Consider the following 27,860-nt stretch of genomic DNA (forward strand, 5'->3'; position numbering starts at 1 on the left):
CTCCACACACGGTCCGAAAATCGTACGAATCCTCGATTCGTACGATGAGATCTTTGCGTCTATGGCCAGCTTTACAATGGGCCATTGTGATTGGATTAGAGGAAGAGTTTATATGCCGAGGACTTCCCACACCAGTCAGTTGAACTGAAAAAACTGCTCGGATGAGTAGTGAAACGTCTTCAATGATTACTCAGCAGATTCAGTTGTTTTAGAATTACTTCTACTAGATTTAAGTCCCATCATGCCCCAAGAGATGAGGCTGAAGGTCTAGGAGAGGAATGCACCGCAGCACTTTGTTTGCAAGCATATCAGCCAATATGTCAGGGTAGAAGCGTGTTTAAATGCGCAGCCAGGTGGCTCTGCACTGTGGCAACGGGAGGCTCTCGCTACTAAAGTCCAGTATTGCAGCTGGTCGCTAGACAAACCCTTCGTTAAAAAACAGGGTCTTTATATTACACATGTATAAATATATATATAGAACGCAAAATGACATTTACAAAGAGAATACAAACTGCAGGACAGGCTGTTGGAACAGTATCAATGTTTGCGTCACGCTCACAGTCGGTGTGTGTTGTGTGCTCAGGTGTGTTTGCACTGATCCGCACAAGTATGTTTGGAATGGTATGAATGTACACGTCACTACTGGCTTGTGTAACGATTGTGTGTGTGTTTTGTATCTGCATTGTGTAAACTGTGTGTACACATCCCTGTATCTCTCAGCTGTAATTACACATGGAGCTATTAGTGTAACTATCCCTGTATGTGCCTGTATCTGGCAGCCTGGTAATGAGAGTCCTGCCCTCACACACACAGCTTTTGTGGAGGTTGGAGGGGGTTAGTGAGCTGCAGATGTTGTGTCACTGTGAGCTCCTGTTGGTGATGTTCTTGTCAGTGGAGTTGAGGTTTGGGTCCAAGGGGGAAGTGGAACGACGTGGGGGCATGCGTTCGTTAATGCGGTCTAATCCTCGGGCTTCTTCGAAACTTCGGATTTTGTGCTGGGGAGAGAAGCCTCGGACTTCTGTGAGAGAAGGGGAGAAGAGACATGGGGGGATGAAAGAGAAAAGGCGATAAGGTGACGTAAGGACATGGGTGCAACAAGGGTGCATAAGGGTAATTTACAGAAGCAGAGGAGGAAAGAAAGGGCAAGTAGGAAATGAGGGTGAAGACAAAAGCAGAAAAAATGGATGCAAAGAGAATGCAGCAGTCTGATGTTGGAATGAGAGAGACAATTAATGACGCAATTTCAGTGCAAGTTCCAAAACAGTGAGTTTACGCTAATGGTGAGTAATGACAGCTCACTTAATTATCTGCCCCATGACTTGTGCTAATAATGGTCTTATGGGGGCTACAGCAAACTCTCGGTCACATGTCAAACTGGTGTCTGTGGGAAGATCCCCTGCCAGATACTGGTCAGGTATAACAGTCCAGCAGGCAGTCTCTGCAAACTCAGTCTGGAATGGACAAGTTGGCAACTTATGGCAGCTTGTGTATTGCCAGTCTGGCATTAAGTCACTAGCCCCAAACCCTTTAACACAAAAATCATGAAACCATTCCCACATACTGGCCCTATATCAAGTTTCATATAACTCACCCTCATTACAGGCTGCACAAGCTGGGCTGGGGTATCTGCAGCCTCAGATTGACTGGAGCATCAATGTAAACAGTGTATGACCTATGAAAGATCTGCACCATTCCTAACCTAGTGGGGGTGGGAGTTTACAGTAACACCAAAGCAATTAGAACAAGATTATAGCCTACAATGGAGAAGCCATGGCTATGAGGGAGTGTTCTGGAACCAGTTCTATATTACACATGACCAAATTAGCGTCATTTAGGCAGCGTCTATTTCATCTCAATTAGCTAGCAACTGAATGAATGCAATTAAAGGGAACATAAAACACCAGCTCTCCAAGAGGTACTGTGCCACTGCTATACAGCAACATCAGTCAAGGGCAATATCACACAGGGCTATGTAATTTCCCAAAAAAGGGCCACTCAAATGGCCCCATAAGTGAATTCTGAAATTGCCTGACAGGTGTAACGGTTGCCTGAGAAGCAATGACATGGGCACTTGTCGGGCAATTACAATATTGGTCTATTGGGGGCTGTTTTGGGCCTTTTAGTAATGTGATTTAAGCAACTTAAAAACATGGCTCTTATAGCATATATTACTTGCTAAACTGCCCTAACAATTGCTGGGTGATTTGGGCTTGCTTCAAAGTTAATGAGCATTAGAAAGATTGACATACGTATAATAGTGATCACCCCAAAACAACTGGGCTTGCTGAGGCTGCTTGGATGAGGGTGAAAACTTTGTGATATTGCTCAGCAAGTCCAGTTGTGTTACACTTATCACTATTAGAGACTGTAGATCTGAATGAAAAACCTTGTGTATTGGTGTAAATGCACATGTAACGTATATGCTCTTACCTTCCTGAGCCTCCACCGCTTCTACTGTTGCTGCAATAAAAGAGAATATATGTTGATTTCTACTCATATACTGTCTTCACAGCAGCAAAATAACCCTCTCTGGACCCTACTTCCATATTCCCAATTATTACTGTCTCCCTTATCTCGCCATTCCTTAGAGCAGTGATCCCCAACCTGTAGCTCGTGAGCAACATGTTGCTCCCCAAACCCTTGGATGTTGCTCTCAGTGGCCTCAAAGCAGGTGCTTATTTTTGAATTCCAGGCTTAGAGGCAAGATTTGGTTGTATAAAAACCAGATGTACTGCCAAACAGAGTCTCCTGTAGGCTGCCAGTCCACATAGGGGCTACCAATAGCCAATCACAACCCTTATTTGGCTCCATCCAGGAACATTTTTCATGCTTGTGTTGCTCCTCAACTATTTTTACATCCGAATGTTGCTCATGGGTGAAAAAGGTTGGGGATCCCTGCCTTAGAGATTAGATTATACCAGGTGGAACATTTTGATTGGGCCATCGCAGTCATCTGGTATTTTACTTTATATATTTATATATTGTTTAGTTGATTAGAGCTTATACATTCTTACCTGTCTACTGCTACTCTACAGATTCATATAACAGTGGGTTTATGCTATGGGCACAGGGACACAACATATGATATATATATATATCATTATGATACATTCTGTGCTATCTAATATTTGGTCCCAAAGTGATGAGTGGCTTGGAGAGACAAGAGTTAAGAAATGCTGCTGTTACTTACCACTCTCTAGGGTTTGCCTCCCGCCAGACAGAACCCCTTGGGGCAGTGTTCCTGTGGGGGTCAGCCCTTTTAGAGTCAAGACGCTCTCACTTTCCTCCCTGTGAAGAAAGTAACACAATATTTGTATATATGTATTTATATAGTACAACAAATATACACAGTGCTTTAAATGACATAATCACAGCAGGTAAAAGTACACAAAAATTAGAGAATGAAAAATTATGTGTGTGTGATAAGACCTTCACTACAGAGTTCACATTAGGTCCTTGTTTATAAAGAATATAAAAAAAAAAGAAAAAAGAAACCTTGTTTGTGGCTGTATAGATTTTTACCACTTGTACTTTTTTTTATTTTCATTAACCAATTCTCATTACTTCAACTTGATATCTTCTAGATTCAAGATCGGTTACTAAACGATAGTCACTTCATTAAAGTGGACCTGTAACCCAGACACAAAAAGTTGTATAATATAAGTCCTTTTCAAATTAAACATGAAATCCAATTTCTATTTTTTATTAAAGCATACCTAGCTGCTGTAAGCTCATTTAAAAATCTCAGCTGTCAATCAAATATTGTCTGCCCCTCCTCCATACAGCACTTCCTAGATATCACTGCTCTCCACACATTCCCCCATTCTCTTTACCATTTAATTGTGTAGCCAGGGCATGGGGATGGACATCAGGTCCCCCATTCTGGTGCACAAACAAGATTCTGAGATGATGCAAGACTTGCCTTAAAAACAGTGTCCACAAAATGGCGCCTCTCTGCTTGCTATAATTATGAATTCCCAGACTGAAGGAAACAAGATTCAAATAATTTACCGTATATACTTGCGTATAAGCCGAGTTTTTCAGCACCCAAAATAAGCTGAAAAACGCTGCCTCGGCTTATACGCGGGTCATTTAAAAAATATTACCTATTTGATGCGATACTAGGTGCAGTTGTCCCGCGGCTCGGCGCTGATCGGATCTTCCTTGACTTCCGGGTATTCTCGGCAGTTTCCAGAGCGGCGGAGGGAGCAGGAGGACTTCGTGACTTGACTTCGTTTGTTTCCGTCACGGCGCTCTTACGTCACGGCGTCCGATGCGCCGCATGCCATTGAGATTCTCTGACTGGGAGGGGAGAGCGCGCGTCTGGTGAGTCATCCCAGAGTCTCCATACTTTGCATCTCAGTTGCTGTTAGGCTGCCCGCAGAGGTAGAAGATTTTTCTGCTGCATTTTGCATGATCATCGGATCAGATCCCAACCCAAATCCAATTGTAGTAACTCACTGTAAGGTAGGCCGCTTGGATGATCCCTCAACGAACCCAATTTTAGTAAACTTCCTTTCGGGCTCTGCTGAGTGCTTAGTAGGGGGGTATTCTACTTGGACTACAACTCCCACCATGCCCCTGACAAAAGTAACGTTGTCTAGAAAGTAGTAGGTCTCAGGGGAAATGTTAGGGTCAGGCTAAATAAAGTTGTAAATAGTAACTCTTTTACACACCAATGTGTACGCCCCACTTATGGTGACACTGGGTGCAGTAAGTTATAACCTAGAAAGCCTTTCATTAAAGACGGCATGTTTATTAACCTTTCGTTCTCCTTTAAGGTGGAAAAGCAGCAATGCAGATGGTGATGGACCTGCTTTTGCAAGCTGCTGCATTTCTCACCCTAGGCTTATACGCGAGTCAATACGTTTTCCCAGTTTTTGTAGGTAAAATTAGGTACCTCGGCTTATACACGGGTCGACTTATACACGAGTATATACGGTATATAGTTTAATTAAAGTTCATTTTGCTTGACTAATGTGATAAAGTAGGATTTTGAATAATTTTTTTGGGTGACGGGTCCCCTTTAAGCAACCCAATGAACTTTCACCTCCAATTATTATTTAGCTTCTTTTACTATAACTGATTGTGATCTCAAATGATTTCTGCACCACCCCAATCAAATCCACTCATAAATTAAATATAAAGTGCCACGTGCTAGAATTTCCCATCTGTGCCATCACTGAATGAATTAAGGTGGCCATAGACGCAAAGATCTGCTCGTTTGGCGACATCGCCAAATGAGCGGATCTTTCCCCGATATGCCATTAACGAGCATGGCTATATCAGGGGTGATCTGATTGTTCGGCTATATGGCCGAACGATCCGATTACGATGTGCCATGGGCTCCGGCGGGATCGGTCGGGTCAAAATCAAACCTGACCGATCGACCAATGACTGATCTCCGCCGGACGAAAGCTGTCGGCACTCCCCACACACGATCCGAAAATCGTATGAATCCTCGATCCGTACGATAGGATCTGTGTGTCTATGGCCACCTTTAATGTCTTAAAAGAATTTTCTTAATTGATTTGTTTAAAGAAGATATCAAGTTGAAGTATTGAGAATTGGTTAACGAAAATAATAAAAATTCCTAAGTACAAGTGGATTTAAGAAACGGGAAAAACCTACAGAAAAATTTATACAGCCACAAACAAGGTTTCTTTTTTTTCTTCCTTTTTTTTTTAAGTGTGTTCACAACTCCTTGGGTGTCTGAGGAGCAAGGGGATAATTTTAATTGAGAAGAGTTGGTTCTTCCTTTTTTCAACAAACTTGTCCCTAAAGAGCTGACAATCTATGAAGTATGGGAAAAAATTAAGAAGCTGTAAAGAAAGAGGTTAGGAAGGGGTCAGGGAAGGAAAGGCTATATGATTAAAAGTAAGAGAAAAAAAATTCTAGGCAAAAGACAGATGAAAACAATGCCAAACCTGAGCACAGAGAAGACCCGGGCCATCTTTCCAATGGCTCTGATCTTATTCCGAATTATCTCTTTCCGCACTGAAGCGCCACCTAGAGACAAAAGAAGGTAAATTTATGTTAAGCAAATAAAAAAAAAAGGAGAACGTTACTCTAATAAAGGTAAGGATCTGTTATTCAGAAACCCGTTATCCACAAAGCTCCCATACACTCCATTATAATGAAATAATCCAAATATTTAAAAATCATTTTCATTTTTCTCTGTAATACTAAAACAGTACCTTGTACTTGATCCCAACTAAGATATAATTAAACCTTATTGAAAGCAAAACCTGCCTATTTGATTTAGTTAATGTTTACATGATTTCATAGTAGACTTAAGGTATGGAGATCCAAATTAAGGAAAGATCCATTATCCGGAAACCTCAAGAACCCAAGCATTTTGGACAGATATGGACAGTTCCCATACCTGTAATTTACTTATAGAGTGCCAAAATATAATGGAGGACTTATGTATGCATGTGTGTCAATAACTTACATACGGCCTTATCCTTATAACACAGGGGTTGTTTATATTGGAGTTAATGTTTAGTAAAATGTATTCTGTGATATTCTGAGACAATTTTCAGTTGGTTTTTTTTTTTATTATTTGTGTTTTTTGAGTTATTTAGCTTTTTATTCAGCAGCTCTCCAGTCTGCAATTTCAACAATCTGGTTGCTAGGGTCCAAATTATCCATGCATTCATTTGAATAAAAGACTGGGATATAAAGAGGAGAGGGACTGAATAGAAAGAGGAGTAATTAAAAGTAGCCTTACAGAGCATTTGCATTTGAAAGCTGGAAAGAGTCAGAAGAAGAAGACAAATAATTAAAAAAGTATAAAAAAATAAATAATAAAGACCAGTTTAAATATTGCTTAGAATTAACCATTCTATAACATACTAAAAGTTAACTTGCAGATGAACCACTCCTTTTAATTTGGACACTCAAGAACTGGGCTGATTTTTGGCTGGGGCGTATTACAGCAATACCTGCCCTGCCCATGTATAGCCAGCTTTACACATATTCCGAAACACATATTAAGGTTATCTAAATCACAAATAAATGTACCTGCCCATATGTGGACTTTTCTAAAACATGACATTAGCTCACATTCTTCCCATTGGCTGTATTATAATACGTGTGAATGCAATGTTTAGAGTTGAAGCATCATTCATACATAGTAAGCAATTATATATACCCAGCTTAGATTTATATTCATTGATAGCACAAGGCAGGGGGGTCTAACCTGCTGTTCTCAGGACTACTCGCCCCATCATGATGTCACAGGTTCTGTTATACCATCAGTCAAATATTAGGGAGAATAATGTATCTCCAAGTCAAATGCTTAGGCACAGAACACTAAATCTAAAGCACATTTTCTATTCAGCTGTTAGATCACTGTAGCCAGATGTCAGGCTGCTCATGGTATGTTTGGCTTATTATAGTGGGGATGCACGGAATCCAGGATTTGGTTTGGGATTTGGCCTTTTTCAGCAGGATTCAGATTCGGCCGAATCCTTCTGCCCGGCTGAACCGAATCTCAATCCTAATTTGCATATGCAAATTAGGGGTGGGGAGGGAAATCGCAAGGCTTTTTGTCACAAAACAAATTAGGATTCGGTTTGGTATTCAGCTGAATCTTTCACTAAAGATTCTGGGGTTTGGCCAAATCCAAAATAACGGTTTCGGTGAATCCTTATATAATAGGAATACCTACTGAAACACCTATTTCACTTTTATATGTAGGTGAAGAACTCTATGGGTAGTTCAACTTATTTAGTATGATATTCTGTGATAGTCTGCACTTAGTCTGCATTTTTTTGACCGAGGTAGCAGGTAACGCCTGTAGATATGTACTGTATCATTCCTGAACTCCCTCCTAAACCCATTTGTTTGTATCCTCTTATGTCACTTCCTAGTCCTAATTAACAGGGCTTTACATAGGGTTAATGAATGAGCAGCTGAAATAAAAGGGTGCCTGAGAAAATGATAGAAAATATAACTTAATGCAAGGGAGAATGGGAGGGAAAAGGGTGATGGAGGGGGCACACGAGGAACAGAAATATACTCTTTCTTACTTTCCAGTGGGTCTTCCCCATCAGTGATCAACTCGTCATCTGAGCATATGCTGAGGATGTTCACAAGCATCTCTGTAACTGGAGACAGGATAGAGAGAAGGCATTATTAATGCTTTGTACAGTATTTCTCCACCACCCGGAACTGATCTTCACGGTATTCCCCCCAAAAGAGAAACTCTATAGTGTGAGGACTGTGGAATGTGGTATTAATGCACTGCCCCTGTGCATTCGGCTTTCTTTTTTATGTACCACTCCTATAGTGTTACACTGACTCAGTGGCACTTGAACAAACAAAAAGGTGTATCAAAAAGCAGCTCTGTGTGGTTAGGAATAAATTAATATGAGGTGGAAAAGAGCTAACTGGCACGCACAATCGTCTGCCAACTCTTAAAGACTTGTGTGGGTACCGCTCTCAAGTTCCAGAGCTGCAAATGGTTTGGGCTCACACTAACTCCTTGCAGATGTCTCTGTTATGAGTCACATCAACTCAATTGCTAGCGGCGTCACTGCGTTTAGATGAAAGGAACAGACTCTGCTCACAGAAGAACGCCCGACTGGCTCGCAGCCCTTGCCAAGTGCAGGATGACGGTGCATATTTCCATGCTAAGAGATCACGTCCAATGTCAGGTCATGCTTAGCATTGTGCTGAGTGGTGAATACTTAAAGGGGTTGTTCAGCTTTAAGTTAAATTTTAGTATGATTTAAAGAGTGCTATTCTGAGACAATTTGCGATTGGTTTTCATTTTTTGTTATTTAGCTTTTTATTCAGCAGCTCTCCAGTTTGCTATTTCAGCTATCTGGTTGCTAGGGTCCAAAATACCATAGCATCTATACATTGATTTGAATAAGAGACTGGAACATGAAAAGGAGAGGCCTGAATAGAAAGATAAGTAATAAAAAGTAGCAATAACAATACATCTGTAGCCTTACAGAGCATTTGTTTTTTTTAGATGGGGTCAGTGACCCCCCATTTGAAAGCTGGAAAGAGGCAGAAGAAAAAGACAGATAATTAAAAAACTATAAAAAATAAAAAGACCAAATTGAAAAGTTGCTTAGAATAAGCCATTCTATAGCATACTAAAAGTTAACTGAAAGGTGAACCACCCACCCCTATATATACCGTATGTAGTGGAATACTGTGGAGTGTGACATGAAATGAGAGCCACCCTGAGAACTTGACTTTGTATTAGCAATATGTATTCACACCCTAAACAGTGTTTGCACTAACAGATAGGGCTTTCACCCAGAAAAATGACCTCTCCATCTCCTCCTTATCTGTGCCCTCTCAGTCCCATTCCCTGATTTATTGCATCCACTGTGTCTCCTGCCAACTTCTTTCCCGATCTTAGGGCCGTCTCTACATCTTTCCTGCTCCTTATCCAGATCCCACCTCCTCCCTTATTCCCAGCTCCTTTTATATTATAAATAATATGCACACAGCAACCTCAGGATACTGTATATTGGCTCCACCCTGCAGGTTGCCCGGCAACAACCTCTTCTGCTCCCTGCTATGTCATAAACCACTATACCAAATAGCTTCCTGTCTGCACACTATGCTGTTTAAAGGAACAGTAACACCAAAAAATTAAAGTGTCAAAGCAATGAAAATATAATGTAGTGTTGCACTGATAAAACTGTTGTGTTTGCTTCAGATTATATTTTATATAAACAAGCCGATGTGTAACCCTGGGTGGCAGCCATTCGAGTTGGAGAAAAGGCACAGGATACAAAGAAGATAACAGATAAGCTCTGTAATATACAATGGGATTCTTCAGAATCTGTTATCTACTGTGTACATCAAAGTTCAACCTTTTGTCCCAGCAAAACCTACCTATCTGCTAGTTCATCATATGCATAGCGCATGCAAGTGGCGTGGAAAAACATTTTGGTAAAGCACACTTCTGTTCGTGGGGGCCATATTTAAAGGGGAACTATCACAAAAATGAAAATTTAATATAAGCTTCATCACACAAAAAACTTTCTAAATATAATCAATTAAATATTCTGCATTGTTTCTGAAATAATCAAGTTTATTTTCACTATCCCTTTCTCGGCATCTGTTTCTCTTCATTCTGTCTTCATGCAGCAGTTGAGTGTCAGATATTCATTGACAGTTAAATCCAATATATCTTTTAGGGGGGAGGGGGCTACTTTCCTAGCAGATGTATTAGAGCTCACTCAAATAACGGATTCCAGTACAAACAAAATCTAACAAAATAACTACCTTTTGCACAAATTCTGCATGTAGAGACATGATGTCTGGTGATTTTTGTAGAGTGAGCTCTAATGCATCTTCTAGGCAAAAGGAGCCCCCCTATAAGATATATTGGATCTAACTGTCAATGACACCCAACTACTGCATGAAGACAGAATGAAGAGAAACAGATGCTGAGAGAGGCATAGTGAAGATAAACTTGATTATTTCAGATGCAGTACAGAAAATGTAACTGATTATATTTATAAAGTGTCTTATTTCAGTATGACGAAGCTTATATTCAATTTTCCTTTACGCAATAGTTCCCCTTTAAATAACTTGTGCAGCACCCCAAAGTTTCTAATGACAGCCCTAGGCAAGGATGAGCACTACACTGATGTCAGCACTGCATTTTATGCCAAGTAGCAATCAGCAAATAGCCCCTCAAATAATCCCCTCATATTTTAAGGAAGTTGCTTGCTCATGGCATGGGATCACTGGGATTATAAGTATGTATTTTAGCTTACCTTTCTCCCCTACAAAGGGCAAGGACCAGGTAAAGACATCCATAAAGTTTGGCAGCCAGTAGGGGTGAGCAGAGCAATTAAACTGTCGGATGTTCATCACGTTGTTCTCATACTTCAACACTGCGGCTGCACAACAGAAAGAGTGTAAAAGAGAAGACATTGTGTTTATTCAAAGACTGTGCTCACAAGAATCAGGCAGAATCATAGGCACTGTTATTTTGGGTGACAGGTGACAATGCAGAAAATGATTTTAGTGTGCGAGTAGGTGATTGTCATTTTTTACTATTAGTTGCATGCACTGCTGTTACTGAGAGCATTCTCACCTCACAATCTCTATACATGACAGCCTTTATACATGCAGCCTGCGTCAGTACAAACTCCCATCTCACATACTGCGGTGTGAATCCTTATAATAAACTGTAGAGAAGCAATCAGCAGACACCATAGATGTAACTGGTCTGTGTGACTATAGCAACCCAATCATAGACTGCAGACAGTGTCCCTTAAAGGAAAACTAAACCCTAAAAATGAATGTGAGGCTAAAAATGCCATATTTTATATACTGAACTTATTGCACCAGCCTAAAGTTACAGCTTCTCAATAGGACTTCAGACTTGTCACAGTCACACTTGTCACATCTTGGAAAGTGTCTGTGACACTCACATGCTCAGTGGGCTCTGAGCAGCTGTTGAAAAGCTAAGTTTAGGGGTCATCACAAATTATCAAGCAGAAAATGAGGTTGGCCTGTAATATAAGCTGATGCTACAGGGGTGATTTTTAAATTCTGCTGCTAGTTGCACTGGTTTCTGTGCTGCCATGTAGTAATTATCTGTATTAATTACTAATCAACTTTATATTGTGTCATTTATATTCTATGTGTACTATACAGTGTGAGTGGGTCCCTAAGCTCAGTAAGTGACAGCAGCACAGAGCATGTGCAGTGAATCAGCAGAAAAGAACATGGGGAGCTACTGGGGCATCTTTGGAGACAGAGATCTTTACTGATAAAGGACTGTGGTTGCCTTGGGCTGGTAAAGAAGCCCAAAACATAATGTACAACATTTCTAGCTGGTTCTTTAGTTAAGCTTTAGCTCCTTTAAGCACTATATGGGAATCATGCAGTCTGTTGGCAACCTCCTGGCACTTTGCCATGTGAGCTGAGAGTCTGTGCCAACTGTCTCTTCTTTACACACTGCTCTGACAATAGCCCACACACTATACTGTCAGTTTTCCACACTCACCTTTGTTGTTGTAGACGTCCAGGTAATTGGGTGCAGAAAAGATGGTGATGAGAGAAGGAAAGCCAGTGGTCTGGCTCTTACGGTACATGCGATAGCTGCGGATGGAAAGACAACAAATATCCTTATCTGTTATCAGTCATGATAAACACAGCTGGGTGGAGAAAGCCCCCAGGTCATGAATGATGTCTACTTGGATAAGGCAATATATACAGTGGTGTGAAAAACTATTTGCCCCCTTCCTGATTTCTTATTCTTTTGCATGTTTGTCACACTTAAATGTTTCTGCTCATCAAAAACCGTTAACTATTAGTCAAAGATAACATAATTGAACACAAAATGCAGTTTTTAAATGAAGGTTTACGTTATTAAGGGAGAAAAAAACTCCAAATCTACATGGGCCTGTGTGAAAAAGTGATTGCCCCCCTTGTTAAAAAATAACTTAACTGTGGTTTATCACACCTCAGTTCAATTTCAAAGGTTATAAAGCCATTTCTAAAGCTTTGGGACTCCAGCGAACCACAGTGAGAGCCATTATCCACAAATGGCAAAAACATGGAACAGTGGTGAACCTTCCCAGGAGTGGCCGGCCAACCAAAATTACCCCAAGAGCGCAGAGACAACTCATCCGAGAGGCCACAAAAGACCCCAGGACAACATCTAAAGAACTGCAGGCCTCACTTGCCTCAATTAAGGTCAGTGTTCACGACTCCACCATAAGAAAGAGACTGGGCAAAAACGGCCTGCATGGCACATTTCCAAGGCGCAAACCACTTTTAAGCAAAAAGAACATTAAGGCTCGTCTCAATTTTGCTAAAAAACATCTCAATGATTGCCAAGACTTTTGGGAAAATACCTTGTGGACCGACGAGACAAAAGTTGAACTTTTTGGAAGGTGCGCCTCCCGTTACATCTGGCGTAAAAGTAACACAGCATTTCAGAAAAAGAACATCATACCAACAGTAAAATATGGTGGTGGTAGTGTGATGGTATGGGGTTGTTTTGCTGCTTCAGGACCTGGAAGACTTGCTGTGATAGATGGAACCATGAATTCTACGGTCTACCAAAAAATCCTGAAGGAGAATGTCCGGCCATCTGTTCGTCAACTCAAGCTGAAGCGATCTTGGGTGCTGCAGCAGGACAATGACCCAAAACACACCAGCAAATCCACCTCTGAATGGCTGAAGAAAAACAAAATGAAGACTTTGGAGTGGCCTAGTCAAAGTCCTGACCTGAATCCTATTGAGATGTTGTGGCATGACCTTAAAAAGGCGGTTCATGCTAGAAAACCCTCAAATAAAGCTGAATTACAACAATTCTGCAAAGATGAGTGGGCCAAAATTCCTCCAGAGCGCTGTAAAAGACTCGTTGCAAGTTATCGCAAACGCTTGATTGCAGTTATTGCTGCTAAGGGTGGCCCAACCAGTTATTAGGTTCAGGGGGCAATTACTTTTTCACACAGGTTTGGATTTCTTTTCTCCCTAAATAATAAAAACCCTCATTTAAAAACTGCATTTTGTGTTTACTTGTGTTATCTTTGACTAATAGTTAAATGTGTTTGATGATCAGAAACATTTTGTGTGACAAACATGCAAAAGAATAAGAAATCAGGAAGGGGGCAAATAGTTTTTCACACCACTGTAGTTCTTATCATGGTCACTCTGCAATTCAGTCTGCAATACATACTGTATAGATGAACATATATTTGTGCCCTATATAAACAAGAAGCAACAGGATACAAAATAACTGGACTATATGTCAGTGTTTTAAATTATTGTAACTGTTTTCATTGTGTTACTGAAGCTTTTAACAGTTTTACAGGAGTCCTGTAGTTCAAGGTCCCCAAAAGGCATCCTACGTCATACACATAAACCAGCACCTTTAGCTTTGGCCCTTTAGCCTTTCAACGGAGTAAAGGGCAAGAAAGATGAAACACGAGAGGGAGGAGCAATAGGTGAGTAAGGAATCTCAATTTCTGTGTAGCCATAAGCAGTAGGCAAATTACCCAGCATCCTGTGCTTCGTGTGCCCGGATCACCGACAGGAGGTTGTTGCTCTGCAGAAACTCACAGACGGCAGGGTAACTGAAATACAAGTGTATCAATACAATGTGAGCTATGTTTAATTTTTACAGCTTTTTGTGTCTGGGTAAAAGGTCCCAAAATCAAACATTTGTCATGAGATGGCCAGTCTGAGGTTAAGGCGTATGGGTAGCAGAGCCTGAAATAAAACCTTACCTGTAGAAATAGGAGCACCCACGCACAGTGTTGTGGGTGAAGTGTTCCATTGTCTTCTCACTGCCATAATCTTCTGCTGGATCAGACCAGAGCAAGTCACACATGGGGCCAAAGGCAGGGGGTTCCTTGAATCTGTCTAACTGAGGAGGCAAAAGAGAATGGGACAGTGCTGAGTAGAAAGGTACAACAAAAAAACTAGAGAGGAAAACTCTCTATATATATACTACAGGGTAGCAAAGTGCCTGCAGCATGCACAGGCTTATAAATGTCTCATCAAATTCAAATAACAGAAAAACAGTATTTAGTAGTGTTCCAATCAGGCAGCATGTTGTCATTGGCACATATTTCTTAATCACCATGGAGACCTGGCCACCAGCATTCAATTTGAGCAAAGAATACTAAGGAAAAAGGTATATCTGGGGAACGTGGCATATACAGTATACGGTTTTGACAGAGGTTAAGAGATTATAGGAACATCTTGGCCGGGAAATATGGGTGATGGGGAGCAATAAGTAAGGGAACTGATGGGTCAGAAAGGTCAGAATATGACATGATATGTTGCTACAGGTTGTTATTAATATTATTATTATTGCCTCTCAATAGAAATGTGTGGGAGAAGGGATGCCCCTAAAGCAAAGATGCCAGGCATGCGGAAGTGCCTGTGTTGGATTATTTCATTTTAGGAATCATTTCTATACAACGTGAGTAATGGAGAACTACCTGGAACAATCTAAAGCAATGCCGTTCAACTGTGTAGCTATCTGATTAATCACAATATCACAGGTCCAGGGGCCTGATGTTAAAGGAAAACTTTACCCCCAAAATGAATATTTAAGCAACAGATAGTTTATATGATATTAAGTGTCATATTAAAGAATCTAAACTCATCTCTAGATACTCACCCAACCGCTTACTACGCTCCTCTACTGACCTGCTACTCAACTCTTCTCTCATTACCTCCTCACATGCTCGCATTCAAGACTTTGTAAGGGCTGCACCCCTCCTCTGGAATTCTCTCCCATGGTCTGTCCGACTTTCTCCCAAACTTTCTGCTTTCAAAAGATCTCTTAAAACGCACTTATTTAGAGAAGCCTACCCTCACTCTGCTTAACTATCAAATGCAATACTACATACAGTACCACATTATTCCCTTCCCTTTAGATTGTAAGCCCTTTTGCACAGGGCCTTCCTCAACCTTTTGTACCTGTATTGGTTATGATGTATGTAACTTCATATTTTCTATATATGTAATTCATATGATTTAGTTGTATAAACACATTTACTTTACAGTGCTGCGAAATATGTTGGCGCTCTGTAAATACATGTTGTTAATAATAATAATCATCTTACCAAAAAATATTTAAGTAAATATTGTCCTTTTACATCTCTTGCCTTGAATCACCATTTCGTGATGGTCTGTGTGCTGCCTCACAGATCACCTGAACAGAAATACTGCAGCTCTAACTGTAACAGGAAGAAGTGTGGAAGCAAAAGACACAACTCTGTCTGTTAATTGGCTCATGTGACCTAACATGTATGGTTTGTTTGCGTGCACCGTGAATCCTATGATCCTAGGGGACGGCACTTGTTTTATAAATTGTCAATTTTCTATTTATGATTACCCAATGGCACATACTACTAAAAAAGTATATTGTTATGAAATGGTTTATTTACATGAAGCAGGGTTTTACATATGAGCTGTTTAAGGCAATATCTTCTTATAGAGACCTACATTGTTCTGGAGGTATAGTTTTTCTTTAATAAAAAGATGATGCTATACAAAGAAATCGGTGAGCTCTTGGGTACAACTGAGGAATGTGTCCAGGCTCTTGGTCGCCATTTGGAAAGCCCTGATCTAGATGGATGGGCCACATGCAAGCAAAATCTGAAGTGATGTCAGTACAGCAGCTGCATGACATCATTATTGCTTTGGTACAGAGTAAACGCAAACTCCCAGCAGCTATAGAGGAAGCAGATCTTGTGGCTGCTGGTGAGCCTGGAAGGTACAAGAGCACAATAGGGCAATGACTAAAGAGCAGTTTCATTAGAAGTTTATGTCTTCTTCACAAAGTTTATTGAGGACCTTAATATTACTTTTGCTGTGGGGCCCCAGTTACTTAGTAATGCCACTGGCTCATGTGCGTGTGTTGCGGGGGGGTGTCTGCCATTGCGGCTACCTAACAAATAAGCAAAGATACGAAGAAGCAGACGGCAGACGGCACTTCTGAAATGGGGTTTATTGGAGTAACTGCTGATGACACCTTACGCGTTTCGGGAGTTATCCCTTAATCATAGGTTAAGGGATAACTCCCGAAACGCGTAAGGTGTCATCAGCAGTTACTCCAATAAACCCCATTTCAGAAGTGCCGTCTGCCGTCTGCTTCTTCGTATCTTTGCTGCTTCCACAGTGGGGACACTGTGAGACTGAGCACCTGAATCGTGGGAAAACGGTGAGCTAGTGCGGTCCTTATTCTTCTTTCTCACTCATTTACCTAACAAATAAGCCTCACGGAGTGGTTGGAATTGTAAAGGGACCAGCAGTATAGTTTTAAAGGGACTGAAAGAAAAGGCCTTGGTCCCCAACTCTGTAAATGCCACAAATTGTAGCATAAACCAAACACAACAATTAAAGAGGTGGTTCACCTTTAAGTTAACGTTTAGTATTCCATAGAACGGCCAATTCTAAGCAACTTTTCAATTGGTCTTCATTATGTATTTTTTTTATAGTTTTTAAATTATTTGCCTTTTTATTCCAACTCTTTCCAGCTTTCAAATGGGAGTCACTGACCCTATTTAAAAAAAAAAAATGATCTGTAAAGCAACAAATTTATTGTTGTTGCTACTTGTTATGACTCATCCTTCCATTCAGGTCAAGTCTCTCCGATTCATATTCCAATTTCTAATTCAAATCAATGCATGGTTGCTAGAGTAATTTTGACCCTAGCAACCAGATTGCTGAATTTGCAAACTGGAGAGCTGCTGAATAAAAAGCTAAATAACTCAAAAACCATAAATAATAAAAAATGAAAACTAATAGCAAATTGTCTCAGGATATACATATGATGTACATATTTATTAAGGGTCAAATTGAAAATTCAAATTCTCTCATTTTTTTTATGGTCAAACTGTCAAATTCGACTAGGGGATTATCCATACTCAATTCAAATTTTTGTGAAAATATTCTAATTGATTTTTGAGATTTATCAAACTCTGGCCCTTTAAGAATTTGAATTTGAGTATTCTCCAACTAAAACCTGCCGAATTCATGTATAAGTCAATGGGAGACTTCCAGGGATCAATTTGGAGTTGTTAGTAGCCTTCCCGACATTCGTCTTTTTTTGTAGAAATTTGATTCGAGTTTTCGGGTCGATTCCATTCATCCGAGTTTAAAAAATTTGATTACATTAATAAATTTAAATTTGTCGAATTTCTAATTTATGGGAGTTTTTAAAAACTCACAAATTCGACCTTTGATAAATGTGCCTACCCGTTATATAACAACAGGAACGCAGCAGGCAGGGGTAAACAATATAATGTTGGTGGCACACGCACTGAACAAGGCATGTTTTCTGGCCAGTTATAACGAACAGGATGAAAATTCAAAATTAATATGATAAGTAATATTGAAGTAAACCCTTGTTTAATTTATACAACATCACAGACTACTGCAGTCCTCTGCACTCGACTCAGATGAAGGAGATCAGATTAACATACACGTTTCAGGCTTCGGATGCCGTTTATGAAAAGCCGTGTCTCCTTCCCTTCTTCCAATTAATAGCTTCAGTGGGCTTGGAAGCTAGTTTGTGACATAGCAGGTGTAGAGGATGTGAGTGGCTCACCTTCCTAATGTCATCTAAGCAGGTGATTTCTGGGGACAGCCCCCCATGCACACAGAGGAACTGCTGATTGAGCAGGGCTGCCAGCGGAAGGCAGTCGAAGGCATCCATGCAGGAGTCGTACACATGCTCCGAATACTTTATCTTACCTAAGAAAAATGAAAGGAATAAAATTGCACTTAAAGGGATTCTGTCACAAATTTTATGGTGTAGTTTTCATTTCTAAATTACACTGCAAATAATTTACTCAACAATATAAAATGTTAATCCTGAACCAGCAAGTGTATTTTTTTTAGTTGTAATATTGGTGTGTAGGCAGCCATCTCAGGTCATTTTGCCTGGTCATGTGCTTTCTGAAAGAGCCAGCACTTTAGGATCAAACTGCTTTCAATGTAACTGAATGTGTCCCAGTGGAACCTGGATTTTACTATTGAGTGCTGTTCTTAGATCTACCAGGCAGCTGTTATATTGTGTTAGGGAGCTGCTATCTGGTTACCTTCCCACTGTTCTTATGTTAAGGTGGCCATACACAGGGAAATCCGCTCATTTGCCAAATATCGGGCTGATCCGACCGTGAGCCCTAGGGCCCAACGATCGGATCAGAATGGAGGCCAAGCAGGCGGTCCGATCGCGGACTGCATCAACAAAAATATGCGGATGCAGACAGGATTTTTTAACCTGCTGATCAGCATATGGCCAACTTTCGGCCAGAAATCGATCTGGGACGCCCGTCGGATGGCCACACACACAAGTCAATAAGCTGCCGACTCAGTCTGTGTATGGGGGCCTTTAGGCTAACTTGCAGTACAGCAGTAAGAGCGGCAGAGCACAAGTCACATGACCGTGAGCGCTAGGGCCCAATGATCGGATCAGAATGGAGGCCAAGCAGGCGGTCCGATCGCGGGGCTGCATCAACAAAAATATGCGGATGCAGACGGGATTTTTTAACCTGCTGATCGGCATCTGGCCAACTTTCGGCCAGAAATCGATCTGGGACACCCGTTGGATGGCCCCACACACGGTTCAATAAGCTGCCGACTCAGTCTGTGTATGGGGGCCTTTAGGCTAACTTGCAGTACAGCAGTAAAGAGCAACAGAGCACAAGTTACATGACTGGTGGCAGCTGGGAAATCGACAATATGTTTAAATATATAAAATATATAAAATATAAAAAATCTGTTTTTAGAAATGGATTTCAGTGCAGAAGTCTGCTGGAACAGCACTATTAACTGATACATTTTGAAAAAATCATGTTTTTCCGTGACAGTATCCCTTTAAACAGGTTTTTTTTGCATTCAGAACAGCTGAATTTAGACAATAACTACATACAGCATAGTCTGGCCATGGGAGGGAGCCATGGTACAGAAATCCTCATGCATGCAAGGGAAGGTACAGGAAGCATAGAATAGGCAAGCACAGGTGGGAGCACCAGAAAATTTCGCTAAAAGCCCATGATGACAGAGCCCTGGACAGACTGGCGGACACTGATCCAAATTAAAGCAAGAGGAAGATTGAGGGAAATACTTACATTCTTGCTTGAAGGTGAAATACTCTGTTAAATGCCGGCACTCGTGGTTCCCTCGCAATAGGAACAGGGTCTTGGGGTGAATAATTTTCAGGCTCCAGAGGTACAAGACACACTGTAGAGAATAAAGTATTATGAAATGAAAAGTGGATCTGACAGACAGTAAGTGCTGCCAGGCATTTTCCCCAGGGTGTGCAACGTTGTGAATAATGGATGACACAATCATTGTGTGGCACAAATTACATTCTCAGCTCCATTAAAGGCGATGCAAGTAACATAATAAAAGTGGACATGTTTGCATGAGGTCTAGCAACCCAGAGCAACCATCATGTGATTGCAAACGCTGCAAATTTTATTATATAAGTACCATTTGTCTTAATCCCAGTTGCCCCTTCACCCAGAGCTCTGATTCTTTGTACTTCCCAGTCTGCTCTCTTTTCAGATGTTCAGGTACAGGGAGGTTGGTGGCTGGGGGATTATCTCATTGCTTTGAGTACCGTGGGCAATGATAAGTACCAAGAGAGAGCTTCACCCACCAGAGGGATCCTTTGCTCCACCTAACTGCTATACACTGCTTGCACAGAAACCAATGCAATTTAAAATCCAAATTAAATTTAAAAGACCAGTAACATCAAAAAAATGTTAAAAAAAATCGTCAGTTTACATCAAAAAATAAACACCAATACAAATTAAACTTTAAAATTACAGAGCCTTACTGACTTACTGAAACTCTACTTACGCTCCTCTTAAGAAAAGGCGACGATCCATTCTGCGGCACTCTATTTCTCCTCCCTGGCTAGCTCCGATATTCTACTGACAGCTTGTGAAGCGAGGTGAAGCTGCAGATCAAGACCCTGCGGGCCCGACACATGAAGACCTTGCTGCTGTATGCAAGCCATGGGAGATCGACTGGTGCGCGGGCACAGGGCCTCCATTAGAAATCACAGGGCCCCGTACAACAAAATTTTCGGGGGTCCCGCCCATCATGGCACCAAGCCATGCCCCAGACCCCGCCCACTCCACATCACAGTTAAAAGACCACACATCAGTGCTAAAAAAGTAACCCTCCCTCACACACAAGTTATAAAAAGCTATTGATGGTCAGGGCCCCCTTATAAGTTTAAAAAAAAAAAACATTGGCGCCAGGGCCCCCCATAAAAGTTTTTTTTAAAAAGCATTGGTGTCAGGGCCCCCCTTACAAGTAAAAAAAATTGTGGCCCCAAAGAATTTTTTTTAAAAAAAACATTGGCGCCAGGACCCCCCTTACAAGTTAAAAAAATTGTGGCCCCAAAAAAAATATTTTTTAAAAAAACATTGGTGGCAGGGGCCTACAGACTATTAAAACAATACATTGGTGGCCAGGGGATAAAAAACCCCACAAATTGGTGTTCAGTAGAAATGAACTTTTGGCTTCAGGACTTCAACTTCGCCTCCTTTCGTGACTTTGGATCTTTTCGCCGCTTCGGGACTTCGGCTTCAGCTGTTTTCGTGACTTTGTGGTCTTTTCGCCGTTTTGGCTGTTTTCGTGACTTTAGGTCTTTTTGCTGCTTCGGGACTTCGGCTGTTCGACAATTCCGCATTTTCGGCTGTTCGAATTAAAAATGGGCGCAAATCTTCGGCGCTCGGAAGGGGGGCCCGGCTCTTTCAAAAGTGCAGCACTGCCAGGCCCCCCTTCATGCCCGGGCCCGGGACACTTGTCCCCCCCCCCTGATGGCGGCCCTGCGACACTGTAGGTAGATCACAGGCAGCCAACATCAGACATGCGGGACAGGGATGATCTCCCCCCAAGTCAAGCTCTGGCAAGGAAGCGCTCAGACTGTCATTGGCTGAAGGTGCAGGCAGTTTCTGTTTACCCTGCCAAGTTAATCAGCAAACTTACCTGGGAGCAAGCGTTTAGCAAGTGGTTCTCCCTCCAGAGGCAGCTGAGCGCAGAGGCTGACTGATAAGAGCAGAGCTTAAGCTGTGTCCGTGAGCGCTTCAAAAGCAGCACCTGCAAGCGCGCACTTCTGTCCACAGGATCAATCACATTTCTGTCCTTTGGTCTCCCCAATAAATCTCCCTTTCTTGCTGCAGCCCCAGATTACCTGCTCCCCTTGTAACCATCCCCCGTCTGTGCTATTAGCCCACCCATGGGAATCTCAACACTTCTGCTGGGCGCATGAACGCACACAATTACAGCAAAACGTTCAATGAACTGCAGCCGGGGTACAGTCTGTCGCTGCACGTGAAGCGCAATCAGGCAGTCGCGCGTAGACTGTCACTGTTGCCTACAAGGGGAGCATGTGACCAAAGGACAGAAGTGTGGCTGATCCTGTGGACAGAAGTGCGTGCTTGCAGGTGCTGCTTTTGAAGTGCTCACGGACACAGCTTTAGAGCTGCTCTTATCAGTCAACCGGGTGACAGTTCAGCACTCAGCTGCCTCTGGAGGGAGATGCGCTGGAGGGAGAACCGCTTGCTAACCGATTGCTCCCAGGTAAGTTTGCTGTTTTTTTTGGCAGGGTAAACAGAAACTGCCTGAACCTTCAGCCAATGCCAGTCTGAGTGCTTCCTTGCCAGAGCATGACTTGGGGGGAGATCATTCCACAGGAGGGCGATTGTATGGATGACTTTACTCAGCCTACTGTTTGGTTCCACAGGGAGGGATACGGGCAGCGGGTCACTTGTACTGCTCCCTGTCCCGCGTGTCAGACGTTGGCTGCCTGTGATCTACCTACAGTGTTGCAGGTGCCTGCGCACCAGTCGGTCTCTTGTGGGTGCTTCTTGCACTCATACAGCAGCAAGGTTTTCATGTGTCGGTCCTGCAGGGTCTTGATCCGCAGCTTCACAAGCTGTCAGTAGAATATCGGAGCTAGCCAGGAAGGAGAAATAGAGCACCGCAGAATGGATCGTTGCCCTGTCGCCTTTTCTGAAGAGAAGCGGAAGTAGAGTTTCAGTAAGTTATTTCTTAATAAAGGCTTTGTAATTTTAAAGTTTAATTTGTCTTGGTGTTTATTTTTTGATGTATATTAACGAATGTTTTAAAAAAAAAATTTGATGTTACTGGTCCTTTAAATGTAAAAGTCAGCTGTTTTAGGCAGGTTCTATCCTACCTGACCCAACTGTAAGAGAGAGAACAGAGCAGGAAAAATAAAGTAGCCCAGCTCTTTACCTAAGTTACCTCTAACAGATGTAATTTGCTAACCCATGCATTGTGGATATTATTGAAGCTAATGAGCTTCACAGAAGGACTTACTCTTTAAAGTAGAAGGACAGGTGGTTTTACTTGGTGGTGCCAAAAATAAGGCACCCCCAAGTGATTGTATCTACTTACCTGAGACCCGGGACAGTGCTCCTATCAGCAGAAAACTGCATCTGCCCAGGGATATTCCAGTGAGCACCACAAAGTGATCGGCTTCCGGCTTATTCTTTTTTCAAATTTCCCAGGGCAGACGCATGCGCACAGGGACATCATTAAAAATCACAGGGCCCTGTAAATACAAAATTTTCTGGGTCTCTTCGGCAGGGGCAGGAATTCGGCAGGTGCGGCACAGATTTGGCGCTGTCAAGGGGTGCTGGCTATTTGGGAAAGTGCAGCACAGATGGGCCTCCTTTAGGCCCGGGACAGCAGTACCCCCTGTGCCCCGATGGTGGCCTTGCATGCACAGTATATCGAAATAGCCAACTTTATTGTTAAAGTTTGGCTTTTTGCTCTACTGTGCTTGTGCAGCCGTGAGCTGAGAGAAGAAGTAAGCAGATGATCGCTCCGTGACACTCGCTGGGAGAATCCCAGGCCGTTGCAGTTTTCTACTGACAGGAGCACCGGCCCAAGGTGTCAGGTAAGTAAATATAATCAATTGGGGGTTTCTGCCAGGGGCAGACACATGCGCAGTAGAATGAAATAGCCAGCTTTTTCGTTAAATATGCATGATAAATAATGCATGATAAAAGGCCTGCATCTATACTAAAGAATATGGCTGCTCTCAAACACATGAAAGGTTGAAAGGAACATATATAAATATGGCCATTTGTACAGCATAATCTATGGTGCTCTGTCAAATACTTGTGAAAACAAGGGCAATAGTTATCTTCCCCTTGAAGTCTCCAGTTCACGTCACTGTTTCTGTCACAAGTAAATGAGACAGACTGACCTCTATACTGAAATATCCTCTGTCCACGTAGTCCCCTAAGAAGAGGTAGCGTGTGTTGTGGGGGGAACCTCCAACCTCAAACAGCTTCATGAGATCAAAGAATTGCCCATGGATGTCCCCACAAACTGCAGAGAGAGATTAGGAAAGGTAGTCTCAGTAACAAGAAGGTATTTGGTTTTCATACATTTATATTTTTATTATTCCAGGGATCATCATTTTCATTTAAGGTTTACTGATCCTTTAAAGGAAAACTATACCCCTCAAACAATGTAGGTCTCTATAAAAATATATTGCATAAAACAGCCGATATGTAAAACCCTGCTTCATGTAAACAAACCATTTTCATAATAATATACTTTTTTAGTAGTATGTGCCATTGGGTAATCATAAATAGAAAACTGCCATTTTAAAAAATAAGGGCCGCCCCCCTTGGGATCGTAGGATTCACAGTGCACACAAACATACCAAACAAACCATACTTGTTAGGTCACATGAGCCAATTAACAGACAGAGTTCTGTCTTTTGCTTCAACACTTCTTCCTGTTACAGTTAGAGTTGCATTATTTCTGGTCAGGTGATCTCTGAGGCAGCACACAGACCATCACAAATTGGCGGTTCAAGGCAAGAGATGTAAAAGGGCAATATTTACTTTAATACATATTCCAGTTTGATAAGAGTCTTTAATATGACACTTACTTTGATATAAACTATCTGTTGCTCAAGTATTCATTTTGGGGGTATAGTTTTCCTTTTAAGCATTTTATTAGATGAAGTGAAGAGTTGAGGAAAGCTAGATAAGTCTGAAAAACAAAGCCACTGCATGTTTTGGATAGAAAATAACACAGCCTATTCCTAAACAGCATAACTAAAAAGAAGACCAGAGTTATAATATGACATTGCTGATCTATGGCAGCATTTAAGCAGAAGTAATCAAATAAAACCAGAATGGAGGAACCAGTGAGTCCAGGGTGAGGCAAAAACCTTTAAATTAACTTTTTTGTATCATGTAGAAAGCAATATTCTAAGACAATTTGTAATTGATTTTCATTTTTTATTATCTGCGCTTTTTTGAGTTATTTAACTTTATATTTAGCAGTTCTCCAGTTGCTCTCCAATTTCTGCAATCTGATTGCTAGGATAAAATTACCCTAGCAACCATGCACTGATTTGAATAACTAGAATATGAATAGGAGATGGTCTGAATAGAAAGATGAGTAATTAAAAGCAGCGATAACAATACATTTGTATCCTTATGGAGCATTTGTTTTTTTAGATGGGTTCAGTGACCCCCTCATTTGAAAGCTGGTAATAATCAGCAGAAGAAGACAAATAATTCAAAAACTATAAAAAAAATACAAAAAATTAAGGTAAATTGGAAAATGCAGTACCTGTTTTTTGTTCATATGTGTGAGGAAAACTTACCCTGGTGGGGTTCAGCGGGGACGCCTGCCACGTCCGTCTTCTGCGCCGCAGGGGCCGGTTTCTTAGGGCTCGCCTCCTTTTCATTTAAAGGTGCAGGCACGCAATGGCGCGAAATTCAAATGGTATTTAAACGTACATTTTCTTTTACACACTGCCCGTTATAGGATCTTGTTCCTGGTGCCTTCTGAGCCTTGTGCTATTGTTCCTGATCCCTGCTCTGATTCTGATTCCTTGTTGTGATCCTGTATTCTGTAACCTGACCCTGGCCTGACATTCGACTCCGATTCCTGCTTAATCTTTCTATTTGACTACCTGGTTTGACCCCTGCCTGCCTGATTACGTTTACTCTCAGCCTGCCCCAACCCGGCCTGATCTGACTACGATTCTTCTATATGCCTTGAACTGTGACCTTCTGCCCAAAGACTCTAGTTTAAAGTTGTGCCCCTCTGCTTGTCTAGATCCCCTCACCTTGCACCTCTCGTTTTTAAGATCTGGCGGCATCTGAGTAGCTGAGGGCTCCTCCCGAGGCCAAAGGCGGCTGTTAAAGGCAGAAGTATGACCCGAGACCAGGGTGCTTGCCATTGGTTCTAGATTTAGGGTGCCAACCGTTACATTATCACAGGCCACATGGACGAAGAAGGTCAAGCCACTGCTGCCGCTGCTCCATCCACTACAGAAGCGCTACTTACCACTCTACTGCAGCTCCTGGAGGAACATGAGCAGAGGCAAGATTACCTTATGCAAGGTTTTCACAATCTGACACGCCGTCTGGATTCTGCTATACAGTCTCCAGTTCCTGTGGCCGCTCCTGTGGGTTCTTCTGCCATGATGGGTAACACCTCTAAAACCCATGAACCCAAAATTGTGTTCCCCGAAAAATTTAGTGGGGACAGAACCAAATTTTTCATGTTTATGGAGGCTTGCGAATTATACCTTAGTTTCTTTACTCATTCCTTTTCATCTGGAGAGGAGAAAGTAAGGTTTGTTATAAACCTGCTTCAGGGTGACCCTCAAATTTGGGCCCTCAGATTACCCTCCACTGATCCTGCCCGTTTTTCCCTTGATACTTTCTTTAAAACCATGGCGATACTCTACGATGACCCAGATTGTGCGTCTTCTGCCGACTCCGCGATTCGTAAATTAAGCCAGGGAAAACAGGATGCGGAGGTGTATTGCACTGAGTTCCGTCGGTGGGCAGTTGAAACTGGGTGTAACGACATGGCTCTTCACAGCCAGTTCCGTATTGGGCTTTCAGATTCTGTTAAGGATAGTATAGTAAACTATCCTCTATCTTCTAACCTGGATGATCTCATGTCTCTTGCCATCCAGGTATATAGAAGACAGAGGGAGAGAAGGGTTGAGAAGGGTTCTTCTTTTCATTCTGGGTTTACCAATGTTAAGTCTAACTTTCCAAATGTGGTGACCAATGTTAAGTCGCCAAATCCCTCTGTGCCTCTACCTCAGGAGGAACCCATGCAATTGGGCATATCCCATCTAACTCCTGAGGAAAAGGCTCGCAGGCGGTCCCAAGGTTTATGCATTTACTGTGGGGAGAAGGGTCATTTCCTAAATCAATGTCCTAAGAGGCTGGGAAACTTCCAAGTCTAAATGGAGAAGGGGAGCTCCATTTGGGTAAGGAAGTTTCCTCTCCCCAGTCTACCTCTAGGATTTTGATACCGGTTAAGCTAACCTTGCCTACGGGCTCTGTCAAGATGTCCGCTTTTGTGGATTCAGGGGCGGAGGGGAATTTTTTGGATGCTGCCTTCGCGGCAAGATTTTATGTCACCTCTAACCCCTCTAAATCCTCCCATGAGGATATTAGCGGTCGATAAAAAACCCTTTGGGTTAGGCCTGGTGACTAAAAAGACTTGAGGCCTTATTCTTGTTGTAACAAATTGCCATGTGAGGAATTAACCTTTTATATTATCAAGGGTACTTCCTCTCCTCTTATCTTGGGGTTGCCATGGTTGCAAGCACACAACTCACATATTGACTGGGTAAGTGGGGAGGTTCTTCGATGGGGGTTAAAATGCCAGGGGTCTTGCATTCCCTCAGTAGTAGCAACTACATCTCTTGCAGGTTTACCTGCAGCTTACACAGATTTTGCAGATGTCTTTTCTAAGAAAGCCGCAGAGACCTTACCCCCACATAGGCAGTATGACTGTCCAATCAACCTCATCCCAGGGTCTACTCCCCCTCGAGGTAGAACTTACCCCCTCTCCTTGCCTGAAGCCCAGGCAATGAGAGAGTATATTCAGGAAAACCTTGAGAGAGGTTTTATCAGACCTTCTACTTTTTTATTGGGAAAAAAGATGGTGGTCTTCGCCCTTGTATAGATTACAGGGGTCTTAATAAGATCACCATAAAGAATCGTCTCTTCCTTTGATTTCAGAGTTGTTTGATAAAGTAAAAAATGCCAAGATCTATTCTTAAATTGATCTTAGGGGTGCTTATAACCTCATCCGTATCAGGGAAGGCCACTAGGAATACCTTGTAATGCCATTTGGCCTTTTTTAATGTGCCTGCAGTGTTCCAGGAGTTTGTTAATGATATCTTCTGGGACCTGCTGGGATTATTCATAGTGGTCCTTTTAGACGACATTCTAATTTTTTCCTCTAATCACCGTAAGCATGTTCGGGAAGTATTGCTAGGGTTAAGGAGTAATAACCTCTTTGCAAAACTCGAAAAGTGTACCTTTGAGGTTTCTTCTGTTCAGTTT

At 42.0% G+C, this 27,860-nt stretch overlaps 1 protein-coding gene across 2 annotated transcripts in view; it reads right to left on the reverse strand.

Moving 5' to 3' along the window:
• Positions 1–431: 431 nt before the first annotated feature.
• The window catches only part of LOC108712283 (serine/threonine-protein phosphatase 2B catalytic subunit gamma isoform), a 64,636-nt gene continuing 37,207 nt past the window's right edge, over positions 432–27,860 (reverse strand). For both annotated transcript variants that reach the window (XM_041588097.1, XM_041588096.1), the window contains exons 3-14: positions 23,720–23,844; positions 19,596–19,707; positions 18,071–18,216; positions 14,232–14,371; positions 14,001–14,078; positions 11,999–12,093; positions 10,758–10,883; positions 8,037–8,114; positions 5,928–6,009; positions 3,191–3,288; positions 2,431–2,460; positions 432–1,018 (exon numbers count right to left, since the gene is read on the reverse strand). In XM_041588097.1, the coding sequence (XP_041444031.1) occupies positions 858–1,018; positions 2,431–2,460; positions 3,191–3,288; positions 5,928–6,009; positions 8,037–8,114; positions 10,758–10,883; positions 11,999–12,093; positions 14,001–14,078; positions 14,232–14,371; positions 18,071–18,216; positions 19,596–19,707; positions 23,720–23,844 (1,271 nt within the window). In that variant the 3' untranslated portion in view covers positions 432–857. The remainder of the gene's footprint in view (positions 1,019–2,430; positions 2,461–3,190; positions 3,289–5,927; positions 6,010–8,036; positions 8,115–10,757; positions 10,884–11,998; positions 12,094–14,000; positions 14,079–14,231; positions 14,372–18,070; positions 18,217–19,595; positions 19,708–23,719; positions 23,845–27,860) is intronic.

Source organism: Xenopus laevis, chromosome 3S (assembly GCF_017654675.1).
Source record: "Xenopus laevis strain J_2021 chromosome 3S, Xenopus_laevis_v10.1, whole genome shotgun sequence".
Taxonomy (NCBI): Eukaryota; Metazoa; Chordata; class Amphibia; order Anura; family Pipidae; genus Xenopus; species Xenopus laevis.